This window comes from Vidua chalybeata, assembly GCF_026979565.1.
Source record: "Vidua chalybeata isolate OUT-0048 chromosome W unlocalized genomic scaffold, bVidCha1 merged haplotype SUPER_W_unloc_5, whole genome shotgun sequence".
Taxonomy (NCBI): domain Eukaryota; kingdom Metazoa; phylum Chordata; class Aves; order Passeriformes; family Viduidae; genus Vidua; species Vidua chalybeata.
Window position 1 is genome coordinate 902,076 of NW_026530340.1, and position 19,370 is coordinate 921,445.

The window sequence follows — 19,370 nt, forward strand, 5'->3', positions numbered from 1 at the left end:
GCTGCCACCAGACCCCACCCCCCAAGATGCTGCCAGGGGTCAGTGGCTCCATGTTTGGGTCCATCCTCCTGGTGCTGCAGGAGAAGGTGACGGGGGGTCCCCGGGGCCGTGTGTGTCCCCCCCAGAGCGTGTGTGACACCCCCCATCCCATTGTCACCCCCTTGTCCCTCCCCACAGGGCTCCAGCCCCAGCTCCTGCTCCCCCAGAGCAGGAATTTGGGGAGGGGGCAGAGGGGGTGCGCAGCCCCTGCCGGGGGATGACCCCGGCCCAGCCCCTTTGTTCAGCACCAAGCTGGGCTCGGGGCCGCAGGAGGAAGAGGCCGGTGGGAAGCAGATCCTGCAGCTGGGGCAGTGCTGGGGGTCAGGGCAAGGTCCTGCCCTGCACACCTGGCTCAGGTGTGACCCTGCCCTGGCAAGGGAGTGGGACATTCCCATCCCCACGGATCAGGGCTGGGAGCAGCACTTGGAGCACGGACATGGAAATACTGGGAGTGACTGGGAGCACACTGAGGACTACTGGGAGCATCTGGGAATGACTGGGAATGACGGGTGCGTGCTGGGGGCAACTGGGATGTACTGGGAATGAATGAGATCATCCTGTGGGCAACTGGAACCATACTGGGGCAACTGAGGTGACTGGGAATGAGCATGCTGGGGGCAACTGGGATATACTGGGAGTGTCTGGCACCATACTGCACGGGACAACACTGGGAACAGCTGGGACCATGTTGGGGGCAACTGGGGGCAAATGAGAGTGACTGTGTCTATACTGGGGGCCACTGAGGTCATACTGGCACTGAGTGGGACTGTATTGGGGGTAACTGGGTGCAACTGGTATCGTACTGGGTGGAACTGGGACGACACTGAGGGGGACTGAGATCATAATGGGAGTGACCAGGAGCATGCTGAGGGCAGTTTGGACCATGTTTGGGACAACTGGGATATACTGGGAGCAATAGGAGCTGCACTGAGGGTGACTCAGAGCAGCTGTGGGTAACTGGAATCATGCTGGAAGCAACTGGGAGGAAATGGGAGTGACTGGGACCATGCTGGGGACAACTGGGATATACTGGGAGAGACTGGGAGTCACTGGGATCATACTGGGAGGGACTGGAACCACAGCAATGGCCTGGGCTGGGTGATGTGGGGCCTCAGGGAGCACAGGGAGCACTGTGACCCTGCGGGGCCCGATGGAACCAAGGGGACATTGCGACACTCTGGGCCCGGCCTGGCCGTGGGGTGTTTTGGGAGCCCCGGGGTGCCCAGGGCAGCAGAGCAGAGCCCCTGGCTCAGGGGCAGCAGCTCCCCGGGACACCCTGGGTGGGCGGGTGTCGTGGGGACAGGACATTTTCATGCTCATTATCCCAATCGTGGTTTCTGTTCCCTGTCCTCAGTTTGTTTTGTCTTCCTTCCCCCCCCCGGCTGGCTGCTGGCTTGCCGCTTAGCTTGCTTGCTGCTTTGGCTTGCTGCTGGCTGCATGCTTTGCTGGCTCTACTTTCCTCTCTTTTTTCTCTGCTTTTCGCTGGCTTGCTTTTTTGCCATTTTTTTTTCCTTTTTCCCGGTTTCCGTTGTTCCCTTCCCCCCCCCCCCCCGAAGACATCGGACCTACTCCGGGCAGGAGCTCCCCGGGGTCTGCGAAAGAAGCTTCGTACCCTCTGCAGCGAAGAGAGATACAGCTCAACCCCCTTGGACTGGTGAAAACATCTGTGGTCATCTTGGGCTATTTCTCTTGTGCTGGGGAGTGTTTTTTGTTGTTCCTTAATAAACAAGTTTTTTCCACTTCCCCTCTGAAGGAATTCCTCCCGAACCCGGTGGTGGGGGGAAGTTGCGGAGGGTTTGGTTTCCTATAAGGGGCTCCTTTGGAGGTGTTTTCCCCTAATTTGTCCTAAACCAGGACAAATAATTTGGTGGCCCGTACGGGGACGCCCAGACAGAGTGGAAAAAACTTTATTCTAATAATATTTTTGGCTTTAACCGTTCTGCGGGAATATTGGTATGTCTCTTTTTAAAGTTATGATGTCATTTGGAGTGAAAGCCTGCCTCTATTTCTGGTCATTAGGGTTCTTTGAAGTTTTGATAGCTTTATGGTCCCTGGAGTTATTTTCTTATCCAGAAGTAGCTCTGGTATTGTCCCTAATACGTAGCTTTTGTAGCAGAGGGGCACTAACGAGAATATTTATCGGGCTGGGCTTGGCTGTGATACTTTGCAAGGGGCTTATAAAAATGTTGTTATCGGCTCCAGGAATGTATAACTCGTGGTTGTGGCTGTGTACTAAATTTGTTATGGGGGAGGAGGTTTTTCAGCCTTTGCTTTCCTTTTCCTCCTCCGAATTGTTTACATCTCTATTAGGAAATGTCCTGTCCTCCCTGACTGCCAAGGATACCATCTTTCTGTTATTTAATTTAATAACCCTTCTCTATACTGTCCGCAGTTTATATAAGATGAAGGCAGAGTGGAAAAAACTTTATTCTAATAATATTTTTGGCTTTAACCGTTCTGCGGGAATATTGGTGAGATATATAATACTGGTGAGACCTCTGATTTAGGAGTACAACCAAGGGTGAAAAATCCTGAGTGGTGCGGGAAATGGGAGGATATGGGCAAAATTTTAAAGGAGTTTTCTGATCCTGTAGTTTGGGACTTTCCATCTGAACACATCCAGAACCCAGCTGAGGTGGCGAAATATCTGAAAGGGAAATGCCAGGATAACCCCAAGGAGAAAAAGATCATTGCAGTGAGCTGGGCCCTGGCATATGCTTATCGTACTCTGCTTGATACTGTAAGGCAGCAGGCAGAGGAAGGGGGGCAGGGAGATAAACCAGCAGCTATCCCCGTCACTCAGGCTGCAGCCAACAGCCCAGGTTCGAAGCCAGCAGCTAAACCTGACTGTGAGCCTCAACCAATGGCTGTGGCTACTAGCACACGAAGTGGAAAGTGCACAGAGAAGACTGATCGACCAGTGGATGACAATGATGAGTACGATGCAGGAGAAGGACCCTCAACACCTCCTGACATAAAATCAGGAGTCAAAGCAAGTGGCACCAGATCAGAGGCTAATATTGATTCCTTCTCCCTGAAGGACCTCCGAGGCCTAAGGAAGGATTATCGGCGACAGCCCGACGAATCTATAATTAGTTGGCTGGTCCGCCTTTGGGATGCGGCAGGGGAGGCTACCATTCTGGATGGCACTGAAGCAAGGCATTTGGGGTCCCTGTCACATGATCCTGTCATCGACCAAGGCATGATGAGGGGGGCTAGCCCTCACAGCCTCTGGGAACGGGTCCTGGACAGCGTAGCACAAAGATATCTGTGTGCCGATGACCTCTATGTCCAGCAGACACGATGGAAGACCATAGAACAGGGGATCCAGCGCCTGAGGGAGATGGCAGTGGTGGAGATCATTTTTTCAGAAGACGTAACAATTAGGAATCCGGACCTTGTACCATGCACACCTGTAATGTGGAGAAACTGGTGCGACTTGGGCCACCTGAATACGCTTCTGCTCTAGCAATAATGAAGCGGGAGGAGGTATATGAGACTGTACTTGATATGGCAAAGAAGCTTCGGGCATATGCGGATGCTGTACATGGCCCGACCCATGCCAGAATTGCAGCTGTGGAGACACGACTGCAGGAATTAGAAGGAAAAATAGAGGAAAGCCGCAAGAAACTCAGGGAAGAGATTAAGGAGGACCTCCTCCAAATCTCAGCTGTGCAAATTAGAGGCCCTGGCACCCAACGCAGACGTTCCCTTGTTGGGGAGAGAAGGTACACCCCACGAGCTGAGTTGTGGTTCTTCTTGCGTGAGTCTGGAGAAAACATGAGGAAATGGGATAGGAAGCCTACTGCTGTTCTGGCACAACGGGTGCGTGAATTGAAGGAAGGTAAGAAAAGGAAAGCAGCCCCAGTTGCCCGTAACAGCCAGGTATGATGATGACATGTCTGATCCCCTTGAGGGAACCTCCAAGACATATGCCCAAGGAAAGAAGGATAATCAGGCATAGAGGGGCCCTGCCTCTAGCCAGGTAGAGGCATGGGAAAACCATGTTTTCTGGACGGTGTGGATCCGATGGCCTGGCGCATCAGAGCCACAAGAATATGACGCTTTAGTGGATACTGGTGCACAGTGTACGCTAATACCATCGGGATATGTGGGGGCAGAGCCTGTTTTCATTGCCGGTGTGACAGGGGGATCACAACAACTGACCCTGGTGGAAGCTGAGGTGAGCCTGACTGGGAAGGAATGGAAGAAACATCCCATTGTGACCGGCCCAGGGGCTCCATGTATTCTGGGCATAGACTTCCTCCGGAGCGGCTATTACAAAGACCCGAAGGAACTCAGGTGGGCCTTTGGAATTGCTGCTGTAGAAGCAGAGAACATTAAGCAATTAAACACCTTGCCTGGACTATCAGAGCACCCATCTGCAGTAGGGCTCCTAAGGGTGGAAGAGCAACGAGTGCCAATTGCGACCTCGACAGTGCATCGCCGGCAGTATAGAACGAATTGAGATGCCGTGATCCCCATCCACAAACTGATTCGTGAGCTGGAGAGCCAAGGGGTGGTTAGCAAAACCCACTCGCCCTTCAACAGCCCCACTTGGCCTGTGCGTAAATCTGAAGGAGAATGGAGATTGACTGTGGACTACCGAGCATTGAATGAAGTGACTCCACCACTGAGCGCTGCTGTGCCGGACATGCTGGAACTCCAGTACGAGCTGGAGTCCAAGGCAGCACAGTGGTACGCCACTATTGACATTGCTAATGCGTTTTTCTCCGTTCCTCTGGCAGCAGAATGCAGGCCTCAGTTTGCCTTTATGTGGAAGGGAGTGCAATACACCTGGAATCGACTGCCCCAGGGGTGGAAGCACAGTCCTACCATCTGCCATGGACTGATCCAGGCTGCACTAGAAAAGGGTGAGGCTCCAGAACATTTACAGTATATCGATGATATTATTGTGTGGGGGAAAACGGCAGCAGAAGTGTTTGAGAAAGGAGAGAAAATAATCCAGATTCTCCTGAAAGCCGGTTTTGCCATCAAGAGGAGCAAAGTCAAGGGACCTGCTCGAGAGATCCAGTTCCTGGGAGTGAATTGGCAAGATGGACGGCGTCAGATTCCTACGGATGTCATCAACAAGATCACAGCTATGTCCCCACCAACCAACAAGAAGGAGACGCAAGCTTTCTTAGGCGCCATAGGTTTTTGGAGAATGCACATTCCTGAGTACAGTCAGATCGTGAGCCCTCTTTACCTGGTCACCCGCAAGAAGAACAATTTCCATTGGGGCCCTGAGCAGCAACAAGCTTTTGCCCAGATTAAGCAGGAAATTGCTCATGCAGTAGCCCTTGGCCCAGTCAGGACGGGACCAGAGGTCAAGAATGTGCTTTACTCTGCAGCCGGGAACCATGGTCTGTCCTGGAGCCTTTGGCAGAAAGTGCCTGGGGAGACTCGAGGCCGACCGCTAGGATTTTGGAGTCGGAGCTACAGAGGGTCTGAAGCCAACTACACCCCAACAGAGAAGGAAATCTTGGCTGCCTACGAAGGAGTCCAAGCTGCCTCAGAGGTGATTGGTACAGAAGCACAACTCCTCCTGGCACCCCGACTACCGGTGCTGGGGTTGGTGTTCAGAGGAAAGGTTCCTACTACCCACCATGCCACCAGTGCTACATGGAGCAAGTGGATTGCTCTCATCACGCAGCATGCCCGTATTGGTAAACTGAATCGCCCTGGGATTTTGGAAATAATTACAAATTGGCCTGAAGGTGAAAACTTTGGTGTCACAAATGAAGAACAAGAACCAGTGACATGGGCTGAAGAAGCTCCACCCTACAACCAATTGCCAGCAGAGGAAACACGCTATGCTCTTTTCACTGATGGTTCCTGCCGCGTCGTAGGGATGAATCGGAAGTGGAAAGCGGCTGTATGGAGCCCCACACGACAGGTCGCAGAGGCCACTGAAGGAGAAGGTGGATCAAGTCAAATTGCTGAACTCAAAGCCGTTCAACTGGCCCTAGACATTGCAGAAAGGGAGAAGTGGCCAAAGCTCTACCTCTACACTGATTGATGGATGGTAGCCAATGCTCTGTGGGATGGCTGGAGAGATGGAAAGGGGCTAACTGGCAGCGTAGAGGAACACCAATCTGGGCTGCTGAAGAATGGAAAGACATTGCTACCCGGGTAGAGAAACTACCTGTGAAGGTTCGCCATGTAGATGCTCATGTCCCTAAGAGCAGAGCTAATGAAGAACAGCAAAACAATCAGTAGGTAGATCAGGCTGCAAAGATAGGGGTGTCAAAGATAGATTTAGATTGGGAACACAAGGGGCAGTTGTTCCTAGCACGATGGGCCCATGATGCCTCAGGCCATCAGGGCAGAGATGCCACCTATAAGTGGGCACGAGACCGAGGGGTGGATTTAACCATGGACAGTATTTCTCAGGTTATCCATGACTGTGAGACTTGTGCTGCCATCAAACAGGCCAAGCGGGTGAAGCCCCTGTGGTATGGGGGACGGTGGTCCAAGTACAGATATGTGGAGGCCTGGCAGATTGACCACGTCACACTGCCCCAGACACGCCAAGGCAAGCGCTACGTGCTCACAATGGTGGAAGCCACCACGGGATGGTTGGAAACCTACCCTGTGTCTCATGCTACAGCCCGTAACACCATCTTGGGCCTTGAAAAGCGGGTCCTTTGGAGGCATGGTACCCCTGAGAGGATTGAGTCAGACAATGGGACTCATTTCAAGAACAGCCTTATCAACTCCTGGGCTAGGGAACATGGCATTGAGTGGGTGTACCATATCCCCTACCATGCACCAGCTGCATGCAAAGTGGAGAGGTAAAATGGACTGTTAAAAACTACCTTGACAGCGTAGGCTGGGGGATCTTTTAAAAACTGGGAGCAGCATCTGGCAAAAGCCACCTGGTTAGTTAACACCCGAGGCTCTACCAATCGAGTGGGCCCTGCCAAATCTGAGCCTTTGCATATAGTAGATGGAGACAAAGTCCCAGTGGTGCATGTCAGAGGTTTGTTAGGGAGGACAGTGTGGATCAATTCTGCCTCGAGTACAGACAAACCCATTCGTGGGATTGTCTTTGCTCAGGGACCAGGTTGTACATGGTGGATAATGCAGAAAGATGGAAGAACACGATGTGTATCTCAGGGAGATTTGATTGTTGGGTGAGAACTATGTGTAAATATCACTGTTTGCTGAATGTTACTACCATTGTCTTTGTATAGCTGTATATTGGATGTGTTTGTAGAGTTAGAATATATATATTAGTTTTAGTAGTAAGCTGACAATATGGGGATAAGGGGTGGAATGTCCTGGGTTGACTGTATGATGCTTTTATCGCCAATCGTCTGTTCTGTTTATGCTGAATAATAAGTTTTGCACCTTTAAGACTTTTTCCAGGAGTGAAGGCAGGGAGAAGAAGAGAGGAGTTGGTTTTCAGAAACTGCACTCACTCCTCCACATTCCTGCTCCTGGACTGTGTTGTCTGCAGATGGACAGACAGCGAGACAGAGCTCTCCTTTGCTTTTTAGTTAGTTCTAGCAAGCTGAGGCAAAGAAGTTCCCTGGACTGTGGCTTTTCCTTTTCTTTGGACCTGCTCAAACCTGCTCTGGACTGAACACCAAGAAGAGCACCGGCAGCTCGCACCTGTGGCCCAGCGGGCTGGGCCTGGGCCGTGGCATTTCCAGCGCCAGAGTGACTGATCAAAGACTGAGTGAGCCGAGCTGCAGCCCGGGCAGGGGGGGATTTTTCTGAGTTTGTCTCTCTTTTAAAGCGGCAAGAAGTTTCGTTGTTTAATATTGTTTAGGTTTTCTTGTTTAATAAACAGTTTTTTCCACTTTTCTCCAGGGAAGTATTTTTCCCCAAACCAGTTGGGGGGAGGGGCCAATTGAATCTGCCTTCTAGAAGAACCCCTTTGGGGATTCTCTCCCAAATTTACCCTGAACCAGGACAATGGCCACACGGAGCAACTGGAATTTTGAATTCAATGTTGCATCCACCTTTACTTTTGTTAGTTTTGGCTATATTCTGCTTACTGTTCATAATCATCCTGTATATCCTGTCAGAAGATAAACCAAATTATATCCATCCACCATATAAACCACATACAATGAACTCAGTGCATGAAATGTTCTATAATTGCAGTATTTCTGAACCATAAATGAGAAAACCTATCCATTAACTGTACCCTTACCTCTAATCCGCAATACACCACATATTTATGACAAACACACAAGAGATAACTGTATTACCACTCGAGGAGTTGGTAATTTGTATTAAATGCAGCCACAGGGTAAAGGGACTCAAAGCTGGGCACAGGATATGAGGTGTGGCCTCCCCAGAGTCCAGCACAGAGGGACAATCACAGCCCGGTCATGCTGCCCACACAATTGCTGACACAGAATACCAGAATTCCCCTGGCATATTCCTGACCAGAATCCCGCCGTCCCTTTTCCCTCCTTTGTTATTAAACTTTTTTAAAAACACACTTTTATAGTCTTTCACAGTAGCCATCAGAGTAATTTCAAATGGAGCTTTTGCCTTCCTGATGATCTTTCTATAGGAGGTCAGGGCTGAGGGCTGGGACCCAGGGTGGGCTGGGTGGGAAAAGCACTTTGGCATTTTGGCACAGGGATTCCTTGGGGATGTTTAGGGGAGGAACAAAGGTGGGACAAGAGGCCTCTGGGAGAAAGGGCAGCCATGCCCACCAGGCCTTTGTGACCCGCGGTGACATGGTGCCCAGAGGCCATTGTGACACCGGTGCATGTCATGACCCTTGGGGCTGCCAACCCCTGCAGGGGCCACTGCCAGGAGAGCAGCTCTCTGAGGAGGCAGCAGCTTCTCTGGAGGCAGCAGCTCCCCTGGGTGATTGTGGCCAGTGTTCACCAGAGCACTGCCACAATGCTGAAGGAGGAGGAGGAGAATGCCCATGGCCGGCCCCGTGAGGGGCGGCCACTCAGGCCCAAGCATCAAAAGGTGAGGGATAGGGATGTGGGGACAGCTTGCAGAGGGACAGCCCTGGGGCAGGGACAGCCAGGCCTGGCACCAGGCCATGCTCTGTGGAGGGAACAGCTCTGGGATGGCCCAGGCACAGCAATGCCCCAGAGGCAGCGAGCCCAGCTGGGAACCTGGCCCAGCCTGGCTGCTGTGGCCAGCACCGGCCTTGGGGCCAGGCCCGGCCTTGCAGGCACGTGGGGGACGCTGTGCCCGCACAGCCGCCTCCATCCCGTGCCTCCTCCTGCTTCCCACAGGTGACCCACAGGCAGCCACAGGCGGCACCTCAGGTCACCTGGAGGAACAACACGCCACACAGCAGTGTCACACGGCCACAGAGACTGTCCGTGTCGGACCTGCCGCCTCTCCACGGCCCTCAGTTGCCGCTGGTACCTCCCTGCCAGCTCAGCCCTGAAATGCAAAGAGCAGCCTCTGCGAGGGTCAAGCTGCCCCATCTGCCAGCTGCAGCACCAGGAGCAGCCCCTGGGTTTTCTCCTGGAGCCACAGCTCGTGCTGTGGGCCCTGTGGCCAGAGGCCAGCCAGAGATGGTACCACCTTCACCACGGGGCACTCTGGCTGCTGGTGGGGCCTGGGAAATGCCTTCCCTGGCAAGGAGAACAGAAGGGCTCTGGCGTGGCTCAGCAGCAAGGCAGGGCCATCACCTGCCACCCGTGCCACCCGCACACGGCCTGCAGATCCGCACTGGGACCCAGCCGGCTTGGACGCACCTGGGGCACTCTGAGATAGAGGAGCTCATCAAGGTGAAGGAAGGGCATGGGGGCAGCACCTGCAGTGACCTGTTTAGAGACCTGGGCCCATACCTGCGTGAGAACAGGTCCGTCAAGTCCACCTTGAGAACCCCCAAGTGGTTAAGTGCCCGCCAAGAGGCAGAGGGAATTCGTCGGCCAGCCCAGCAAACTGCACGGCACAAGCGGCTGTGCCCAGAGGATGAGGAGGCTTTGATGCAGCGTCTGCGGAAAAAGAGGGAGGAGCTGGAGGAGCTGGAAGACAAAGTCCATGAAGAGATGTTTAGAGCCATCTTCTCCTCCTTGGACGACGCAGAAAGCCCCATGAGGTCCAAGTGCATCCTCAAGGATGCATCAAGCCTCACCCTGGAGGCAGCTGCAGGCCCCTGGGTCCCGCACAGCACTTGCAGTGTGATCGCTGATGCTGCAGGAGAGACACAAACGTCCTCAGAACTTGTGTCTCTTGACCAGTTGCTGGCTGAGCTGTGCCCTGTCTGGGACAACTCGCTGTCATGCAATGCCCTCAAGGACTCCACGGGAGAGAGAGAAAAGAACGCAGGGATTGCACATCCTGACCTGCTGGCAGGCCTGTGCCCTGTCTCTGGTGACTCGCCATCCTGCGCCTTTCTAGACGAGCTCCTGGAAATGTGGGAGGAAGAAGAGCTCCAAGACAGAGCAGTGGCAGGAGAGAGTGACAGTGAGGCAGAGAGCCCGTTGCCTCTCCCGCTGCAAGAGGAGGAAGCAGAACCACCAGCTTCTCCCGTGGACAACGATCCCTGCATCAAGCTGCACAGCGAGCCCCTCCCCACGGCCTCACTCGAAGACCCAAAAATGTCTGTGGGTTGTGCCTTGCCTGCTGACCCTTCAGACGAGGCCGAAGAAGCTGGCAAGGAGGCTGGCCGTGCCCAGGCCGCCCCTCCCCAGGAAAAACTCAGCAGGGATGAGGCGCTGGCAGGAGCCGGCCCGGTGCCTGCCCAGCCCCTGGCACGCTGCGTTCCTGCCTGCCCCGCTGGCAGCGCAGCCGTCCCACAGCCCCTGGCCCCACGGCGATGGCGCTCCATGGCCAAGACGGCCCGGCGGGCTCTGCACCGCCTTTTCTCCTTCAGCTGCCTCAGGGGGCAGCCGGAGGAGTGAGCCCGGGGCCAGCACCAGGACGATGCCCAAAGGATCACCCTGAGGATGCCCAGCTCCCAGGGGCAGCGGCAGCTCCCAGAGCTAACGGCAGCAGGGAGAGAAAAACCCTGGGTACACACCGATGGATGGGTGGGTGGCACCCAAGGCAGGGTGACAAGGACCAACGTGACACTGCTGGAGACAAGTGTCTGGACCTGTCCTTTGTTTGATCACTTCTCCACCGCACCGCAACCTCGCTTTCCCCCTCTTTCCTTCTCACTCTCCTGTTTCCAGTCCCTTTCAATCTCCCTACCCCACATTTATTGTTAAATAAAATCCCAGTCGTAGACTTTTGTACATGATCTCCTTGGCACCTTAATTCACGCAGAGGCATCTCCCACTAATCAAATCTTAATGGGGGCACACTTGTGCACACAGCACTCCAGGTGTGACCACAGCAGTGCCCAGCACAGGGGGACAATCAGAGCCCAGTTGTGCTGCCCACACCATGGCTGACACAGAATGCCAGGATGCCCCTGGCATATTCCTGAGCACAATTCCACTCCCCCCCACTCCCCTAGGAAATAATGAATGGACATTTTCCTTGGCCCTCCTTTGTTATTAATCTTTTTAAAAACACACTTTTTATAGTCTTCCACAGTGGCCACCAGATTAACTTCAAATGGAGCTTTTGCCTTCCTGATGGTCTTTCTACAGGAGGTCAGGGCTGAGGGCTGGGACCCAGGGTGGGCTGGGTGGGAAAAGCACTTTGGCACTTTGGCACAGGGATTCCTTGGGGATGTTTAGGGGAGGAACAAAGGTGGGACAAGAGGTCTCTGGGAGAAAGGGCAGCCATGCCCACCAGGCCTTTGTGACCCGCGGTGACATGGTGCCCAGAGGCCATTGTGACACCGGTGCATGTCATGACTGTGAAAAATGCATATTTTATGATTGGCTTTACACACGAGGCACAGAAAGGTTACTTGCCAACAAACACAAGTTGAACGTTTGAACAGTTTAATAACCATCCCAGCTCTTCCCTCAGCTCTCTGTGATGTCTCAGCAGCATCTGACATGTCCCCCATCCCCAAGGGATTTCTGTACAGGAACAGTTTTAGACAAAGACACAAGAAAAGGTAATTTTGTGATAGATATAAACACAATGATGATGTTGTCTAATGTGATCTTTATTTGAACTTCAGAAAGATTGGACAACTCCCTGAAGCTCCAAGCATGAAACCAGTCAGTTGAGAGGCACTTGAATGACCAGAAAGCATCTGGAGGAGGAAATGTGGGAGCAGCAGGAAGGGCATAGATCCAGCTGGTCTAGTGAAGAGATGGCCTTAGTCATGGCCATTTCAACAGGAGAGTTGGAAACAGCTGAAGGAATAGGGAGAGGAAATAATAAAGAGCATATTGGTGACACAAGTAGAAGGCAAGATCAGTATTTCTCCTCCTGCCATCAGTACACCTCCATGAAATTCCTGTCCCTGGAGGGAAAATTTTGCTGTTTCTTAAAAGTGCTCAAGTGAGCCAGATAATAAAGATTTACTTGTATAATATGAAATGTAGAAGTATGAACACCTGTGCCCTTTTCCAGGCAGACATCAGCTGTGTGCCCATGAACAGGCAGTGCCACTTGTGCCCTGAGGTGCCCAGCTGGGATTGGATCTCTCAGAGAGGAGCTGAGGGAGAGCAGAGCACCTTGCAAGCTGCAGGTCCCTGCCAGCCCCGCAGGGCTCCTGTGCCATCAACATCTGCTCTGCTCCAGGCTGAAACAGGGCCCAGCACGGTGCCGGGATCATCAGAGAGCTGAGGTGTGTGCTGGAATTCCATGCCCTCCCCATGGCGCAGCAGCCCTGCATTTCCCTGCTCCAGCCTTGGTCTCCAGCACAGCCATGGAGGCTCTTTGGGCTCCTGAGTGTTCCTGCAGCCCCCAAGGGCAGCTGAGCTCTGCCTTTGGCACAGTCAGCCCTGGCCAGCGCAGGCCACGCTCAGCAATTCCTTGTCTGTGCCCGGCCTTGCTGCCAGCCCCGGCAGCGGCTGCGTGGCCCCTTGGTGGCCCTGTGCTGGCCCAGCCATGGTGCCACAGCCCCTGTGCAGGCCCAGCCCAGGACAGGAGCATTGCGGCTGGGAACGGCCCCTGTGCCGTGGTGCCCACGGCAGCCTTGGGGCTCTGTGCCCCATGGCCTCCCTGCTGGGCAGCCTCTGCCAGCTCCTGCCCAGCCCGTGGCACCTGTGGGGCTGCACAGACAGCCCTGCCCCGGGCTCTGCCGGCCTCTGGGCCAGCAGAGAGGCCGGCCAGGGCTGGCCATGGCCGGGAACAGGCCCTGAGCCCCGCAGGAGGATGGAGCTGGGCCACAGCCAAACTCAGCCCAGGCCAAAGCTGGGCTCAGCAGCCAGGGCTGCCAAGGGCTGGGGACAGAGGCTGGCACTGACAAATGTCCTGGGCCCCCTCCCTGCTGTGTCCATGCCCCCAAGGGCACAGAGCAACCTCCTCTCTCGGGCACTTGCCTGTTTTCAATGCCTTGCACAGGCGCTGGCCCTGCCCCACAAGGCCTGGGCTGAGTCCTGCCCCTGCACGCTCAGCCAGGCTGAGATGGACACTGCTGGTTTCTGGGCCAGGCTCTCGGAGCCCAGCCCAGCTCCCTGCAAGCTCTGCCAGCTGCCCTGAGCTCTGTGCAGCACCAAGGGCCTCTCCCCAGCACAGCCCAGCCGCCTCTGGCCCCACAACTCTGCTCAGGCCAGGCTGCTCTGGCCACTGGCCCCACGGCCTCAGCCCCTGCCAAGGGCACAGCAGCAGCTGCAGCTCAGCCAGGACTCAGCCCCAGCCATGGGGGAAGGGGCTTGCCCAAGGCACAAGGAGGCTCCCTGGCTGCCCTGCTCCCCTCGGCCTCAGCTGCTGAGAGCTCTGCAGCCCCTGCTGCCATCCCATCTGCCCAGGCCAGCACAAGAGCCCCGGCCTTGGGGTCCTCCAGAGCTGCTCCTGCTCCAGGCCCAGGGCCCATCCCAGAGCTGGGGCAGCCACAAAGCTCTGCCCATTTCTGCTCCTTGCTGCTCTGATGGGGATGGATCCTCAGACACTTGGAGGTTGCTGATGAATTGTCCTACTCCAGAGGCCTCTTCTTTCGTGAGCTCTTCAGGAATTCAGTGTCAAAAGCTCATAAACATTTTTTCAAAAGACACGAAGAAGAAAAGCTGGCAGTGAAATCTCTTTATTGCTGATCTCGATGAGGCCATCGAGGGCACCCTCAGGCAGTTCCAGGTGAGCCCAGGCTGGGTGGGAGTGTGGCTGTGCTGGAGGGCAGGAAGCTCTGCAGAGGGATCTGGACAGGCTGGAGCCATGGGCCCAGGACAATTGGATGAGGTTCACCAAGGCCAAGGGCCGGGTCCTGCCCTGGGCTCACAACCACCCCAAATCCCTGGCCGTGCCCTGCCCCTGATCCCCACAGCCTGTCCTGTTTCCTTCATCCCTGCATTGCCAGGGACTTTCTGGGACAAGGCAGCTCTGCTCTGGGGATGGAGGGAGCTCCAAGTGCCACCACTGCAGTGGGAACCACAACTCATCAGGTTTGTGTCCTTTGGGGGTCAGGAACTGGTGAGACTCAGAGGCACAGAAAGTTTCTCTTCATTGCCAACAAAAAAAAAAAAAAAAAGTAAACATGGTACAATTTAAGAAACATTGAAACTCTTCCCTCAGCAATGTGAGACATCCCAGCAACATCTGACATGTCCACCCTCCACAATGTACAAAACCAATTTTAGACAAAGATGATTTTGTGATAGATATAAACACAGTTAAATTGTTGTATCAGGATGCTCGTCCTAAAGTGGGTATAAAACAGCCTGAACAATTCCTGATCTGCAAAGCTGTCAGTGGTGGATGGAGAAGGGAGGTCAGGCTGCTTTTGGTGTTGAGGAAATGCTGAAACCAGCCTGACTCATTTCATCTCTTCCTGTCCTGGCTGATCTCCCCTCTTTCCCCTTCCACCCATTGGCTTTTGTCTCCCACCAGGCCCCCCGGTGAAGAGCCTGCCTCTGTGTTCTCCATCCCCTCCTCGCTGGCACTGCCAGGCTGGGATGAGGAGCCCCTCAGCCTTCCCTGCTCCGGGCTGGACAAGCCCAGCTCCCTCAGCCTCTGCTCACAGCCCCAGGGCTCCAGTGCTGTTGGACAATACCCTTTTCCTGACCCAGAGATGGGGCAACTGAGAGGTGCTTTAAGAACTTTTATTCCGTTTTCCGTCTCATGAGACGGGTGAGAAAATACAGATGTTATAATTCATGCCATCACAATCAGAAGCCAACCATTTCCTAATTACAATATGCTATAAGCATTTTTTGGCCTATCAGCTTTAGTTAGCTACACCATGCTGCAAGTGCCTTATGGCCAATCATCTAAAATGATCCCTCGTGGGTCCCATTAGAATGCATCTTTGACAGTTCTATTTCTCCAAAATATCTGGTCTTATTTTCAAAGCCATCCGGTGAAACTTTTATCTAGCTCCATTTCTCTCTCAACAATATCTGTCCTATTCCGTGGCATTTCTAAATCAGCATTTCTTATCTCAAACTTTGCATATGGATGCGTACTGTGTGGACCTTCTGTCAGGCCCTGAGAACTCTCTACAAATCCACTTCCCACACAGCCCCACCTTGGAGGCCCTTCCCTAAACCTGCTCCAGCTGCCAGACATCTTTCCTGCCCTGGGGAACCCAACCCAGGCCACAGGGACCTGGATAATCCACGTCCTTGATGTCCTGGTCACACAGCCCTGGCCCCTTTTCCCCGAGTCAGGCTCTGGGGTGGATCCTGTGGAACATCCTTTGGTGGAGGCTGTGGCTCCAGGTGGGCCGGGGGGATAGCGGGGGACAGGGACCCCGCTGGGCATGAACAGCATTGGAGTTGTTGGGAGAAACTGTGAGGGGGAGCTGGGGCGGAGTGACCAACCCAGTGACCTCACACAGCCCTCCTGGGATGTCACACAGCCCCTCTGAGATGTCACAGACTGCTCTGAGATGTCACAGCCCAATTTTTAGTCTCACACAGCTGGTCTCTGATGCAACAATCCATTCTGCGATGTCACAGAGCTGCCCTGTAATGTCACAGCAAAATCTGAGATGTCACAGCCAGCTCTGTGATGTCACAGAGAAAGTCTATGGTGCTGTAGCTGCTCAATGACCTCACATAACCCACTCTGTGATGTCACAGCCCACTCTGTGACCTCATGTTGCCAGATGATAAATTTTCTCCACCAGTTGAGCTGACACCTGGAGCTTGTTCTCCAAAACCCCAGGCCTGTGGAAACCACACAATGCCCATTGTGTGAGAAGGGGAGCTGGAAGTTCACCAGCCTCAGTGTCCTGCCAGCTCAGCCAGGCCCATGGGAACATTGGGGTCCACGGCCACCAGGGACCACCAGAGAGACCCCCAGGACAGAAGAGAGCATGGGTAAAGGGGAGAGGAAATATGTTAATGATTTTGGGGAAATGATTATCAGATGTGTGTTTAGTCCAGGACAATCAATGAATATGTGTGCAAAATACAGAATATGAACAGAAACTTTCCTGCACTCAGCACGCTCGGCTTTGGGAGGAGCTATCCCCCGTGCATCCGGCTGAATAAAGAATGCTGCTTCTTAATGCTGCACTGGTGTGAAGGAGTTTTCTGTTCCACCGAATTTTTGGTAACACTCTACTCCCAAGGAAAGCTCTGTCTCCTGCTGCTCACAGAGAAGGGCTGGTGGCAGATGTGGGGGTCAGAGGCTGCCTGGGGCACAGTGACCATGAAATAATCAAGTTTTCATTGTTCTGTGAAAGAAGGAGGGGCAGTAACAAAACTTCCACACTGGAATTAGGCAGGGCAGACTTTGGCCTATTTAGGATGCTGATTAGGGGAGTACCGTATCACGTACTGAATTTTTTATGGGAAACAGCCTTTAGAAACAAAGGGGTGCAGGAAGGATGGACACACTTGAAGAAAGTAATCGTAAGGGGGAAGGAGCAGCCTGTTCCAGTGTGGCAAAAGATGAGCTGGTGAGGAAAATGACTGCCCTGGCTGCCCATGGAGCTTTTGTGGGAACTGAGGGGAAAAAAGGACCGGAAAATCAGGAATTGTTTAAGGATGTTGTTAGGTCATTCAGAAAAAGAGGTTGAGAGGTGAAAGCTCAATTAGAGCTTAACCAGGCAGCTTCTGTAAAAAGAATAAAAAATGTTTTTATTAAAAAAATATAGCAAAAGGTGGGGTAAAGGTGAACATCTAATCTTTCTTGGATGCAGTGGAGAATATAGGAACTAAAGATAAGGAAAAGGTTGAGCTAACTAACATCTTGTTTGTCTCAATTTTCAATATTAGGACAGGCTGTCCTCAGGACAAGAGTTCTCCTGAGCTGGCAGATGGGCACAGGGAGCAGAACAGCCCCCTGTAATCCAGGAGGGAGCAGGTGGTGACCTGCTGAGCCACTCAGATGCTCACAGGTGTATGGGATGGGATGGGATGGGATCCATCCTAGGGGGATGAGGGAGCTGGTGGATGAGCTCCCCAAGCTGCTCTCCATCATTTCCCATCAGTCCTGGCTCAGCAGGGAGGTGCCAGAACACTGGAGGTGCCAGTGTGAGCCCATCCCCAAGAAGGGCTGGAAGGAGGATCTGGGGAACTCCAGGCCTGTCAGCCTGACCTCGGTGCCTGGCGAGGTTCTGGAACAGATCACCTTGAGAGCCATCACAGGGCAGCCACAGGATGGCCGAGGGGTCAGAGCCAGCCAGCGTGGATTTAGGACGAGCAGGTCCTGCCTGAGCAACCTGATCTCCTTTTATAACCAGGTGACCCAGCTGTGGATGTGGGAAAGGCTGTGGATGTGTCCATCTGCACTTCAGCAAAGCCTTTGACGCTGTCTCTGACAGCATTCCCTGGAAAAGCTGCAGCCCACGGCTTGGGCAGGTTCCCTCCTGGCTGGGAGATGGAAGAGCTGGCTGGAGGCTGGGCCCAGAGAGTGGTGGGGATGGTGCTGCATCCAGCTGGTGTCCAGTCCCTGCTGCTGTCCCCCAGGGATCTGTGCTGGGCCCAGTCCTGTTTTACATCTTCACTGATGATCTGGCCTAGGGGATCGAGCCCACCATCACCAAATTTGCAGATGACACCAAGCTGGGTGTGCGAGTGGATTTGCTGGATGGTTGGAGGGCTCTGCACAGGGCCCTGGACAGGCTGGATCCAGGGCCCAAATCCAACAAGGTCAGGTTTAACAAGTCCAAGTGCTGGGTCCTGCACTTTGGCCACAACAACCCCTGCAGCACTCCAGGCTGGGGACAGAGGGGCTGGAGAGCAGCCAGGCAGAAAGGGACCTGCAGGGACTGATGGACAGCAGGCTGGACATGAGCCAGCCGTGTGCCCAGGTGGCCAAGAAGGCCAATGGCTCCTGGCCTGGATAAGGAATGGTGTGGCCAGCAGGAGCAGGGCAGGAATTCTTCCCCTCTCCTGGGCACTGATTGGGCAGCACCTTGAGTGCTGTGTCCAGTTCTGGGCCCCCCAATTTAGGAAGGACATGGAGGGGCTGGAGCATGTCCAGAGAAGGGCAACAAGGCTGGTGAGGGGTCTGGAGCACAAGTCCTGTGAGGAGTGGCGGAGGGAGCTGGGGTTGTTGATCCTGGAGAAGAGGAGGCTCAGGGGTGGTAAGGCGACACAAAGGTGACACAAAGGGATGGGCTGTGTGCAGGGGAGGGAACAGGGGTGGGCAAGAGGAAGAAATCTGCAGCAGGAAGAGTAAGGAAAGCAAAGGTGAAGCCAAGGAAAAGCTCAGGGCAGTTTGGGGGTGGCTGCCAGGCAGCCCTGGCTCTGAGCAACAGCATCTGCAGTGGGCCAGGAAAGTCCCAGCTGATGGGAACAAACTTTCTGGCTGAGTGCAGAGGCCAGGACAAAGCTGAGTGGTTTCCCTGGCGTCCCCCAGCCCTTCCTGGCCCCAGGGGCTGATGGCATTTGTGCTGCCTCAGGTTCATGTCCCCACAGCACCAGCACGGGGGTGCTCCCGCCTGCTGTGTGCAATGCAAACAGGGGCTCCTGAGCCAGCGCTGCCGTGTCTGTGCCTGCAAGGATGCGGCACCTGTGTGAGCTGGGGGAGAGGCCAGGGCTGCAGAGGGGGGATGTTGTTGGCAGCTCCATGAGGATGCTCTGGGACGCTGCCCTGGGCTGTGCAGCGCACTGGGGATGGATCAGCCCCTGCTCTGCTGCTCCTTCCCGTCTCCCCCAGGGCCCTGGCAGAGCACCAGCCGTGCTGTTTGCCCCCAGCCTGCCCACAGCCAGCCTGGGGCTGCTGACGGGGGTTTTCTGTGCTGAGCATTGGCCTGGCTGTGTTCTTGAGAGAGCCTGGGCAAGGAGCCTGGAGCCCCCAGGCCCTGGCCTGAGGCGTCAGCGCTGGCCCAGCAGTGCCCATGGCCTGTCCCTGCTGCAGCCCCGGCACTGCCACCCCCAGGACTGTGCCCGGCCCCGAGAGCACTCAGGCCCTGCAGCAACACC

At 54.4% G+C, this 19,370-nt stretch overlaps 2 protein-coding genes across 2 annotated transcripts in view; one reads left to right on the top strand and one right to left on the bottom strand.

The window, feature by feature from the left end:
- Window positions 1-19,370, bottom strand: part of LOC128782965 (olfactory receptor 14A16-like) — a 177,160-nt gene that overhangs the window by 107,437 nt on the left and 50,353 nt on the right. The window lies entirely within an intron of this gene.
- On the top strand, window positions 8,833-11,222 carry LOC128782910 (uncharacterized). The gene is made up of 2 exons (XM_053933424.1): window positions 8,833-8,988; window positions 9,264-11,222. The coding sequence occupies exons 1-2, from the start codon at window positions 8,914-8,916 to the stop codon at window positions 10,884-10,886; spliced, it is 1,698 nt and encodes a 565-aa protein (XP_053789399.1). The 5' UTR covers window positions 8,833-8,913; the 3' UTR covers window positions 10,887-11,222.